General features: G+C 50.3%; 1 protein-coding gene across 1 annotated transcript; it reads left to right on the top strand.

Moving 5' to 3' along the window:
* Nucleotides 1-1,059: 1,059 nt before the first annotated feature.
* On the top strand, nucleotides 1,060-8,610 carry LOC142819924 (maestro heat-like repeat-containing protein family member 1). Its single transcript, XM_089773472.1, has 5 exons — nucleotides 1,060-1,254; nucleotides 2,287-2,421; nucleotides 4,641-4,743; nucleotides 5,716-5,781; nucleotides 7,876-8,610. Exons 1-5 carry the CDS (start codon nucleotides 1,252-1,254, stop codon nucleotides 7,947-7,949), a joined length of 381 nt encoding a protein of 126 aa, XP_089629598.1. The 5' UTR covers nucleotides 1,060-1,251; the 3' UTR covers nucleotides 7,950-8,610.
* Nucleotides 8,611-12,879: the final 4,269 nt, after the last annotated feature.

Here is a 12,879-nt window from a genome sequence, read left to right on the forward strand (position 1 = left end):
AAGTGTTTTTTAATGTCATATGTCTGAACAGGTGAAAAAGTACAAGAAGTTTCTTCTGGAGACACTGATCAGGACTTTAGAAGAGACTTTCAGTTTTGAAATCATTGTCGAATGCATGAAGGCACTGGCCAAAGTCCTGAAGGAGCTGAAAGGGAAGGACATAGGTTCTTCCTTCAGAGACCTCACCATAGAGATCCGGAAGTACTTCGATAATGTACGTGAACAGAAGCCTTCAACCCCAGTTCAGCTGACATTGATGAGGCTCCATTTACAATGCATGATGTGTCCTCACTGGGCATTGTTCATGTCAGAATGAAGTGATTTTAGGCCTTAGGGAAGAGATGTGTTTTATGGCGGAGCAGAGAATTAAGAAAATGAGGATGCCATCCCTGCTCCTTCAGTCTCACCCTTCTGTTCATCTTTATTTCCAATGAGAATGGCAAAGGAAGTATGAATACTAGATTAGGTAGCTGCATAACAAGGAAAATGGGCATACAGGGTGTAATAGACTGTTTTGGGCCTGCTCCATACGATTTTTATGTCACCTGGTTGAAATTATTCCATTTTGCAGAGAAGTTTGAGATTTCAAATTTTGGTTTTGTTCCTATTTGGGGGACACACCCCCCAGCCCAAATTTCAAATCTCTTTGTGAAACAGTAATACTATTCTCAACCCAGCTCTACTGGGAGCCTTGCCTGAGGGCAGTCTACTGGCAGACTATGCTGGAGACAGGGAACCTGGAAACACTGGGAATTAGAGGTGCCAGGGTGCACATTTCCTGGCTCCTTGTCAGCCTGCCAGACAGGCTGTTCTGAAGGTGAGGGCCAGGAAGCCCAAGATCTCAGTTAGCCTGCTAGATGGGTCACCAAGAAGCTGACCAAGTACCCCTACTTGGCTTCTGGAAGAATTTTGTCAAAATTGAACTGTCTTCAAAGTATTTTGAAGAATCAACACATTTGGCCCAAACGTGATTAATTCCAGTTCTTCTAAACTTCTGTAGTTGGAATCACTCTACTCTAATGTAGAAGAGACAGCTGTGCTAGATACATGATGTGGTTATCTCTTCGTTACCAACCTGTGTGGCTTTCTTGGCTATAGAAGGACAACACTCTTCGTGCATTGGCCTTTGTCCTGTTTGGTATCCTGGCCGGCTCTGCAAAGAGAAAATGGAAGGACTATTTTGCCAAGCAGGTTAGACAGAGCTGGGTCACGCTTCTGCTGCACCTGCAAGATCCAAGCCCTGAAGTTTCAATGGTAAGAATGACAGTGACTTAAATACTAAGCAAAAAGAATCTTCCTCCTGTTGCCAGGGGAGCTCTGCTATTCCTTCCTGCAGTGGAGACCTAAATTCTTCCCTCAGTTCATTGCCCTCCTTTTGAGTCAATCCCAGACAGGCTGGTCCTTAGCAGCCAGGGTTGTCTCACTGGAGTTCAGGATAGGTCATGGGTCTGATCCCAAGAGTTCATTCCTGCCTATCTCTGCACCCCACGTTCCTGCCTCCCCACAACAGAGGAAAGATCACAGCTATGCCTAGTGAAGCAGCTTTCATAGCTACATCTGTTCTGAAAAAACATTGCTGCTATCTCCAGTTTTCAGTATTATAAAATCATAGAACCATAGGTTTGGAGGAGACCTCAGGAGGTCACTGAGTCCAACCTCCTGCCCAAAACAGGACCAGCCACAACTAAACAATCCCAGCCAGGGCTTTGTCAAGCTAGGACTTGAAAACTCTAGATTTAGAGGTTCCGTTGCCTCCCTAGGTAACCCATTCCAGTGCTTCACCACCTTCCTAGTAAAATAGTTTTTCCGAATATCCAACCTAGACCTCCCCCACTGTAACTTGAGACCATTGCTCCTCATTCAGTCATCTAGTACCACTGAGAACAGCCTCTCTCCATCCTCTTTGAAATCCCCCTTCAGGTAGTTAAAGCCTTCTATCAAAGCTCCCCTCACTCTTCTCTTCTGAAGACTAAATAATCCCAAATCCCTCAGCCTCTCCTTGTAAATCATGTGTTCCAGCCTCCTAATCATTTTTGTTGCCCTCCGTTGGACTTTCTCCAATGTATCAACATGTTTTAAGTAATGGGGTGCCCAGAATTGGATGCAATACTCCAGAAGTAGAATCCCTTTCCCCCTATTAAAGTCATGCTGGCATATTTTCTGTCTATTACTTCAGGGGAATCCCTTTTATTCTTGGGGTAGATGAGCAGTCAAGGACATGAGTTCCATTTGAATGAGCACAATACGTGTTATGGAACAATTCAATGGTGCAACCCTCTTTTTCAGGAGTGCAGAGCTACATTTCATCTCTGTGCCCCATTTTTGGGACTGAAGAGGCTCCAAACTATACTTAATGAGCATCTTAGTTGCAGAACCGAGCTGAACCCTGAGGAGCTCCAGATGGATATCTGCAGACACCTTGTGAGTGACCTATAGAATTATATGAGATTATTGACAGCATAGGCTTGTGATGTAGAAGCAGGGGGAATGTGTGATGGGCAATGTAAGTATCTATGGGTATGTCTACGCTACAAAGTTAGTTTGAACTAACGGACGTTAGTTCGAACTAACTTTCATAGGCGCTACACTAGCGCTCCGTTAGTTTGAATTTAATTCGAACTAGCGGAGCACTTAGTTCGAACTAGGTAATCCTCATTCCACGAGGATTAAGCCTAGTTCAAATTTACTAGTTCGAATTAAGGGGTGTGTAGCCTCTTAATGCGAACTAGTGGGAGGCTAGCCCTCCCCAGGTTTCCCTGGTGGCCACTCTGGCCAACACCAGGGAAACTCTATGCCCCCCTCCCGGCCCCGGACCCCTTAAAGGGGCACGGGATGGCTACGGTGCCCGTGCCAGGTGCAAGCCTGCCAGCACCCAGCCAGCAGACCCTGCACCTGGTGCGGATCGAGCCACCCACCCGATGCCCCCCAGCCCTCCCCCTCTTCCCGGGACCAGGCTGGCGGTTCCTGGGAGCTTGCCCGGGACCGCAAAAGGCGGGCTCCCTCCTGGGCTAGTGCGGACATCGTGGACCTCGTCCACGATCTCCACACTAGGCACAGGAAGGTGGCCGGCTAGGGCAGGAGAGCTGCCAGCCTGGCCACCCAGGAGCAGGAGTGCATGAAAATCAAGGTGGTCCACTGAGACCCCACGACCCTGAGCCCTGAGCATACAATGGCCATCCTGGGTCAGACCAAAGGTTCATCTATCCCGTAGCCTGTCTGCCGACAGCGGCCAACCCTAGGGACCCTGGAGGGGATGGACCGAAGACAGTGACCAAGCCATTTGTCTCGTGCCATCCCTCTCCAGCCTTCCACAAACTTTGGGCAGGGACACCTCTCCTACCCCCTGGCTAATACCACTCCATGGACCCAACCTCCATGGCTTGATCTCACTTCCCTTTAAACTCTGTTCTAGTTGTAGCCTTCACAGCCTCCTGCAGCAAGGAGTTCCACAGGTTGACTCTGTGCTTTGTGAAGAACAACTTTCTGTTACTAGTTTGAAGCCTGTTACCCATTCCTTTCCTTTGGTGTCCTCTAGTCCTTCTTTATGGGAACTAATGAAGAACTTTTCTGTATGCACCCTCTCCACCCAACTCCTGGTTTTAGAGACCTCTATCCTGTCCCCCCTCCGTCTCCTCTTTTCTAAGCTGAACAGTCCCAGTCTCTTTAGCCTCTCTTCATATGAGACCTGTTCCCAACCCCTGATCATTTTAGTTGCCCTCCCCTCTGCCACCCTCTCTCTTCCCCTCTCCCACCCCCTTTTCCCAGTCTCCCCCAGTTTTGTTCAATAAAGACAGATTCCATTTTTGAACACAATTGTCCTTTATTTTGTACATCAAGAAGAGGGGCTAGGGAAGGGTAAGGGGAAGGAGTTGAGGGAGGAATGGGGTACGCGCCCCCGATGGGGAGGACTGGGCTGGCTCTGCGGGCTTTTGGGGTGGAAGCTCTCCTGCAGCCCCCCAATTGCCCCATCTCCCCAGATGGCAGGCTGCGGCAAGTGCAGCCGGTCTGATGGCCAAGTGCTGTGATGTGCCCAGTGTGGGTACTCCGGGCACTCCAAGCCAAGACTGCTTTGCAAGCGGGGCACCCCTGAGAACTGTCTGTCCGGGGTGGGGGTTGGGACCCTTTAAGCACAGCCCTCGGCTAGCCTGAGACAGCATCTCCACGCTCTAAGTCCTCCTCTGATGCCCTGCCGGCACTGCTTCCGGCCATCCTTAAGCCCGGTTCAGGGTCCACTTAATGTGGACGTGCTAGTTCGAATTAGTAAAATGCTAATTCGAACTAGTTTTTTAGTCTAGATCCGTTAGTTTGAATTAGCTTAGTTCGAATTAAGTAATTCGAACTAAGTTAGTTCGAATTAACGTTGTAGTGTAGACGTACCCTATTAGAGTGGGATACAGGACTGAGGGTGAGAGGAATGTAAATCTGCCCTAGATTCCCACTTTCCCCACTTCTACACAGCCTCCTGTCCTTTCTTCTATTTACTTGTTTAAATTAAAAAAAAAAAGTCTGAGTGAGTCCAATAACTGACAGCAGTGGCAAGAGGAACACAGACTGTTTACTTGTGGTTTGTAAAGGCATGTGTTGGCAGTCAAAGGGCATTTCTAGCCAGAGAGAGCTCATGTGTCCCTGATTTTCTCTAGGCCAAAGAGAAGGCTGAGCTACTGGAGAACTTTTACAAAACCACCATCAGATACTTCCGCAGCAGCTGGGAAGAGATCCGGGCAGCTGCAGCCAAGTTAGCTGGTGAGAGAAAGTGTGCCATGTCCCTTTTGGTATTCCCTTTGAGGTAGACAGAAAAAGTCCCTGTGTGCAGCACTGAGCTACTATTAATCTCTCCGTGCTGTGACTTCTCATGCATAAATGGAGATGTTAATGTTCTCCTACTTCTCCAGTGTGGTGTTAGGAGGAATTTGTAATTTGCAATTGAATGCTTTGAGATGGCGCAGTCATTTAGTAGCAGAGGCTGGCACACTGTCACGTAGGGTATGTTTATTCTCCGATCAAACTAGTGTGCTAAAAATAGAGTAGCTGTGGCAGGAGTAGCAGGAGGGGTTAACTATTCCAAGGATGATCCCATCCAAACCCAAAAGTCTGTTCTCAAGGTGGCTAGCTCCTCCGACTGCTTCTGTCATCTGACCTGCACTCTATTTTTAGTAGTCAGAGTTAGTGTGGACTCAAACTATAGACCTAAGCTCAGTGTTGTTCACTGTTCCTTACTGGTGCTTCATCACTGGGAGGTAGGCAGGCCACCGCCACACAGTGCCTGCTGTGGCAGGTTCCTGATTGCCTTGCCCAGGAAGCACTAGATTCCTCCCCTTTGGCCCTGTGCCATCCTTTCCTTAGCACACCCATGCAAGCCAGGCAAGCATTGTGGCCTAATTAATTTATCCATGTGAGATCCTTGCTTAGTACGCACTTATTCCTGGCCCCAGCCCTTTGTTCACACCACTAGATTAATACACTATCCTAGTATATCTCCAATAACTGACAGCAGTGGCAAGAGGAACATAGATTGTTTAAAGCAAATGAGGTTTTATGTAAACATTCTTAATTTTTTTCTCTTATTCTCTTCAGTGTGGACGCTAAACTTTTCTAGTATTTTCTTGCCTACAACTCACCGTAGACCCACAATAGAAGCCAAAGGGCCAATGTTATCACCTTGCACTTAACAAGAGAAGGTTTTTTATTGATGTTTATTTTACACTGCTTATTTAGGCATCATCCTGGAACATACGGACACCAAGAATATGAAATGGCTGGACATGGAACATCTGTTGACCTGTAAGTAACAAATACAGGTGAAATCCCATTCATTAGTGAGTTATAAAGAAATTTAGCTGACAAGCAAGCAGTAACTGATACCACAGGTGTGAAGTGCATCAGCCACACATCAAAGGACAGATTCAGCTTTAGTCTGCTCTGAAAGAGGTACGTCTACACTACAGCGTTAATTCAAGTTAACTTAATTCGAAATAGTTAATTTGAAATAAGCTAATTCGAATTATGCATCTATACACAAAACCTATTTCAAAATAGCATTTTGTTATTTTGAAATAGCGCGTCCACACTGAGTGGACCCTGAACCGAAGTTCAGGCTGGCCGGAACCAGTGCTGGCAGGGCATCAGGTTAGGACATAGTGTGTGGGGCTGCTGCCTCAGGCTAACTGAGCTCCGTGCTTCACGGGACCCTACCCCCACCCCGAACAGACAGTTCTCAGGGTTCCCCGCTCGCTTGTCTACCCCGATGAGGGACAGCAAAGCAGTCCTGTCTTGGAGTGCCCTGAGTGCCTGCACTCGGGACACCACAGCACTCGGCCACATGGAGCCAGAGCTGCCCCTGGGCACACCGGTGCGTCTCGTAGGGTTGTTGCCATCAGCCCAGCTGCACTTGCTGCAGGCTACCGTCCGGGGAGTCCATCGGGGGGCTGTCAGGATCCAGGAGGCCCTGCAGGAGAGTGTCCACCCCGAGGAGCCCTCAGAGCCACCCCGGTCCTCCCCACCGGGGGCTCGTGCCCCATTCCTCCCTCACGTCCATCTACTTACTCCTCCCTAGCCTCCCTTCCTGATGTCAAATAAAAGACATGTATGTTCAAAAATAGAAACTGGGTTTATTGAACAACAGGGTGAACCTCTGGGGAGACTGGGAAAAGGAGGTGGGAGAGAGGAATAGAGTGGGTGGGAGAGGGGAGGGTGAAACCTGGGAGGAGGAAGTTGGAAGGGAGAAGCAAAGGGAAGAAAGGAGAAGGGAAGATCAGGGCCCAAGGTTGGGGGTCTCACCGCACCAACTTGATTGTCTGCAAACCTGCTCCTGGGTTCGCATGTGGCCTTTGGTGGCCAGGCTGGCAGCTATCCTGCCATTGGCGGCCGTGTTCCTCTGTCTAGTGCGGAGATCATGGATGCTGGGGCATCCCTCCCAAACCTGAATAAGGTCCATGATCTCCACCCTGGACCAGGAAGGCACCCGCCTTCTCCAGCCCCTGTCAGGCTCCTGGGTGCTGGCAGACTGCTCCTGAGGAGCAGTGGAGGGTTGGCTGCCAGTGCCTTGCTGGCTCACGTTTTGTGGCTACTGGCTCAGGGGCCCCGGTGGCCACTGCTGGCTCTTGGCTGGTAGGCTTGGATCTGGCACGGGCCAGGGTCTATCCCTTTAATGGCTCTGGGGCCAGGGGGAGAGGAGAGTAAGTTTTCCTGGTTGTGCCCAGAGTGGCCACCAGGGCTCCCTGGGAAGGGCTGGAGGCCCCCTATTTTGAATTAATTGTCTACACAGCACTTAATTTGAAATAGCTATTTCAAATTTGGTGTTACTCCTCGTAGAATGAGGTTTACCAAATTTGAATTAAGCGCTCTGCTATTTCGAATTAATTTCGAAATAGCGGTTTGCATGTATAGATGCTATTAAAGTTAATTCAAAATAACAGCTGTTATTTTGAATTAACTTTGCGGTGTAGACGTACCTGGAGGAAACTGCAGCCAGTGTGATATAAGTCAGTGCATCTCCTGGCTATCCTGGCAATGCCTCTTCCCAACCTGTGTCATCCACTCTTTGGGCTCCATCGGCTCCCTGGGAGCCACTTTTTGCTACCCCAAACTCCACACCATCAGATTTATTTCTGTCAGGAGATGTAAACTAACTTAAAAGCAGAAGCTATTGAGTCAATGGAGCACCTTCCAATTGGATGAGTTTCTGGTAGGGTCAGGGTCTCCCCTCTCCCCCCTCCTCCATCTCAGTTTGGAGCTTGGAAGGATCCCAATGGAGGAACCTAAAGCTTTGTTTGTACAGAGAGCTTCTGTAGCTTGGTACTCACTGGTACTAAATCTCCAGCTACTGCAGGCATAGGTGACTATATGAAAAGTGAGTCATATTCTCTGTAATTCCAGCTCTCCAGGTCCTACAGAATGACCCAAGTCCCATTGTCCAGCTGGTGGCAACTCAGGTCCTAAGAGACATCTGACCTGGATGAGTGCTCGGGGAATGAAGCACAGACAAATAGAACAAAGAGCTCCTGCTACCTTGTCACATCCATTGCTTCACTGGGGATTGCTGGAGGACAATGTGCTCTGTCTGTGCCAGCTTCTGTTTCCAGCTTGCACCTCATATACTTGGGTGGGAAGCGAGACATGGGTGGTATGCGGCCAGCTACAGTGACTGAACGCTATATCTGCTAGCTCTCCATGGGGTAAGGGAGTAGTATAAGGGCCCTACCATCAATCAAACATTAGCCCCGCCCCCTGAATCCGGAAGTCCCCACCCCCCCGACTCCCCGGAAGTCCCTTCTCCCTTGTCACCGGCAGTCCCGCCCCTGGAGGGTAGTACATCCGGGTCGAGAGGGACAGGTGACCGGAAGTTAAAAAGGATGTCATGTGACCCCCATTAGGCCCGTCCCCTGTCACCGGAAGTCCCGCCCTTGGGGGTAATACATCCGGGGTCAAGAGGGGCAGGTGACCGGAAGTAAGGGGTGTCATGTGACCCCTCTAAGGACTTGCCCCGCCTCCCTCTACCAATCAGGAAGGGCTTTCCCCGTAGGATCGCCCCGCGAACCGCTTTGACCAATGGAGGGGCAATTCCGGGACCGGATGACCCGCCCAGAAGTGGGTCATGTGACCCCTCTAAGAACTCGCCCCACCTCCCTCCACCAATCAGGAGGGGTTTTTTCCCTGTAGGACCGCCTCGTGAACTGCTTTGACCAATCGGGGGGCAGTTCCGGGACCGGATGACCCGCCCAGCAGTGGGTTGTGTGACCCCTCTAAGAACTCACCCTGCCTCCCTCTACCAATCAGGAGGGTTTTTTTCCCTGTAGGACCACCCCACAAATCGCTTTCACCATTCGGGGGGTGCTGTTCTGGGACCCGTTGACCAGACCGGAAGCTGGTCGTGTGACCCCTCTAAGAGCTTCCCGTGACACCCTCTGTCAATCAGAGCATAGCACTTCCCCATAAGTTCTAGCGCCACACTAAAGAGGCCATCTTGTTCCAAGAGCGCGTGTTTCAGAGAGCGTGCAAACGCTGAGCGGAAACATGGACTCCTTCACCACCCCCACCAGGAGTTTGGAGTTTGTTTTGGTGACGAGGGCCTTCCACCACATGAGAAGAAAGCGCCACATCAGCAACAGTTCCGAGGACAAGGGAGAGGCGAAAAGGGGCCCTTTGCCCCCTCTGCTATTGGATACACCAGAATCATCCTTGGCGTTCTCGTCAATGCTTTGTATCAGTGTTGAGCAAAAACAAGGTGGGCCCGGTTCGTCTTCCTCGTCCGATGCAATGCTGTCCCGGGTCTGACGGTCAGCTAGAAAGGCATCATCAAGCTGTCAAAAGATTGCCAGAAAGAAATAATGTAAGACGCTCTGGTCATTTTTTTTTTAAAGTTTTCAAAATCCCGGTTTCCTAACCCCATGATGCCCCAACTTCGATCTTTCATTTACCTATTTGGCTTCTTTTCCATGCGTCTTGTCCGACTCCTGGGAGCCATGGGCACCTTCTTCCTCCAGGCCATCTAGCTTGTCTGGCTGCATCGTGAGCGGTTGGGTTTCGGCGTCAGATATTGGTGTATCCATCAGCGGCTGGGCCAAAGGGCTCCCTTCAACTTCTCCTTCCTCCTCGGAACTGTCGCTGATGTAGCGCTTTCTTCTCGGCACCAAAACAAAGTTGGTGAAAGAAGCCATGTTTCCGCTCAGCGTTTGCACGCTCTCTGAAACACGCGCTCTTGGAACAAGATGGCCTTTTTTGTGTGGTGCTAGAACTTACGGGGAAGTTCTATGCTCTGATTGGCAAAGGGTGTCACGGGAAGCTCTTAGAGGGGTCACACGACCCGCCTCCGGTCTGGTCAACGGGTCCCGGAACTGCACTCTCCGGATTGGTCAAAGCAATTCGTGGGGCGGTCCTACAGAGAAAAAACCCTCCTGATTGGTAGAGGGAGGCGGGGCGAGTTCTTAGAGGGGTCACACAACCCACTGCTGGGCGGGTCATCCGGTCCCAAAACTGCCCCCCAATTGGTCAAAGGAGTTCGCGGGGCGGTCCTACAGGGAAAAACCCCCTCCTGATTGGTAGAGGGAGGCGGGGCAAGTTCTTAGAGGGGTCACACGACCCACTGCTGGGCGAGTCATCGGATCCCAGAACTGCCCCCCCGATTGGTCAAAGCGGTTCGCGGGGCGGTCCTACAGGGGAAAAACCCTTCCTGATTGGTTGAGGGAGGCGGGGCGAGTCCTTAGAGGGGTCACATGACACTCCTTACTTCCGCTCACCTGCCCCTCTTGACCCCGGATGTATTACCCCCAAGGGCGGGACTTCCGGTGACAGGGGACGGGCCTAACGGGGGTCACATGACACCCGGTCAGCTGTCCCTCTTGACCCAGATGTACTACCATCCAGTGGCCGGACTTCCGGTGACAGGGGAGAAGGGAATTCTGGCGGTCAGGGGGCGGGACTTCCGGGGTCAGAGGGCAGGGCTAACGTTTGATTGATGGTAGGGCCCTTATACTACTTAGGGGATTACACATGCCGGGGGAATTCACTAAGGGTGGCTTTAATTGGCATTTTGCATCTAACTGTGGATTTTGGTGATTTCCTTTAGATATCCAGGGCCTTTAACTGTGCTTGTATTGTCCAGTCCCATAAGTTGCTGAGTGTCCTCAAACTCCCTCTGATGTTATTGGGAGTTCAGAACACTCTGCCCTTCAAAGAAGGTACTCAGCAGATATCATTCGTCCTCCAAATTTAGAGGCTATGATCCTCCACCTCATAGAAAAAGTTTCCTGAATAGTTAGGTTTCTAGTCTCTCTCAGCACTTTACTCTTGCCCTCCTGGGTTCTGGGCCTATGAGGAGTCACCAGACAACAGTTAGCAAAGGAGGGTAAAAGGCTGAGGGGGTCTGGGATATCATTGTCTGTGGTTCTCAATGGGGAGAGAATCTTCCTGTGATGGCTGAATATGGGAAGGGGATCAGTGGAGATCCCCTGTTGAATTGACACTTTCTGATAATTCCCTATATTAGGTAATAGGAGTTCCCCTAATCTTGTGGTGTTTCCTGTTTTGGACATTGTTTTCCATTCCATATCCAGCAGCTTAATCCCAACCCATGTTATTATATTTATTAAGGGGCATTGTACAAATGCTGATGACTCGGTAAGTTTATTTCTCAGGTGCTGGCCATGCTGTGTCTCACAAACAGTCACCTGTAAATAACCCTCCCCTGTAAATAATATAGTGTTTGTATTTACTGTGCACATGTTTCCAATTAAACTCTTTGAAGTATCTGTTTCAATTACTCAGGGGCCTGATTTCTTCTTTCAGAGTATGTCTACACTACAGCATTATTTCAAAATATCTTATTTCGAAATAGCGCGTCTACACACAAAATGCATTTTGAAATAGCGTTTTGCTATTTCGAAATAGCGCGTCCACACTGAGTGGACGGTGAATCGCATTTAAGGCCGGACAGAACCAGGTCCGGCAGGGCATCAGGTCAGGAGTTACTTTGTGTGGCTGCTGCCTGAGGCCTGTGCTTAAAGGCACCCCCCTGGACAGCCAGTTCTCAGGTTTCCCTGCTTGCTTGCCTACCTCCATGAGGGACAGGAAACCATTTTGTCTCTGTGTGCTCTGGTTGCCTTCACTCGGGACATCACAGCACTCTGCAACATGAAGCCAGAGCTGCCCCTGGGCACTCTGGTGCTTTTCGTGGACGCGTTGCTGCGGACCTGTCTGAACCTTCTGCAGGCTGCCATCTGAGAGGTCCATCAGGGGGCTGTCAGTATCCAGGAGGCCCTGCGGGAGAGCTTCCATCCTGAGGAGCCCTCAGAGCCTCTCTGGTCTGCCCCACTGGGGGCTTGTGCCTCATTCCTCCCTCACGTCCTTCCACTTACCTCTCCCTCAGCCCCCTTCCTGATGTCAAATAAAATACACGTATTTTCATGAACACAAACTATCTTCATTTAACAAAACCCCGGGGGAGAGGGGGGAGAATGAAACTCTGGTGAGACTGGGGAAAGGAGGCGGGAGAGGGGAGAAGAGAGGGGGGAGAGGGAAGGGGGAAAACTTGGGGGGAGGAAGCAAGGGGAAGAAAGGGGAGGGGAAGGTCAAGGCTCAGGGTTGGGGGGCTCTCCAGACCAACTTGATTTTCATGCAAACTTGCTCCTGGGTTCACATGTGGCCTTTAGTGCCACGCTGGCAGCTATCCTGCCATTGATGGCCGCATTCCTCTCTCTAGTGCAGAGATCATGGACATTGGGGGCAATCCCCCCAAACCTGAATAAGGTCCATGATCTCCACCCTGGACCAGGAAGGCGCCCGCCTTCTCCAGCCCCTGTCAGGCTCCTGGGAGCTGGCAGACTGCTCCTGGCGAGTGGTGGAGGGCTGGCTGCCAGTCTTTGCTGGCTCATGTTTGGGGGCCACTGGGTCAGGGGTAGTGACTGCTGGCTCTGGCCTGGCAGGCTTGGAACTGGCACAGACACTGTGGCCAGAGTCAACCCCTAAAGGCTCCGGGGAGGGAGGAAGGAGAGGAGTGATCTTGGTTGAGGCTGGAGTGGCCACCAGGGCACCCTGGGAAGTGTCAAAGTCAGACAGGACTCACAGATTTGGCAGACTGCTCTGTTTATTTCAGCAAAGCTTTGCTAAAATGCATTCAGAAAATGTGAGTACCATACAAGGTTCAAACCCCTTGATTTTATACAGTCAAAAGGCCAAGTTAACAAGATCAAAGGGTGTGGCAAAACTTCACATTATTAGTGTGGTTAAGTATCTTCATTTCAATATCAAGCACACAGCAATCTCCTGGCTATATCTCCCTGATTATCTAGAATTGCTTTCTGTCTAACACCTAATGTTTCTCTTCCTGTTAAACTCAGGCCCAAATTGGCTAGCACCTTGATCTGCATACCTACAATCAACATT

The sequence above is a fragment of the Pelodiscus sinensis genome, chromosome 26 (genome assembly GCF_052426305.1).
Source record: "Pelodiscus sinensis isolate ZL-2025 chromosome 26, ASM5242630v1, whole genome shotgun sequence".
NCBI lineage: Eukaryota > Metazoa > Chordata > Testudines > Trionychidae > Pelodiscus > Pelodiscus sinensis.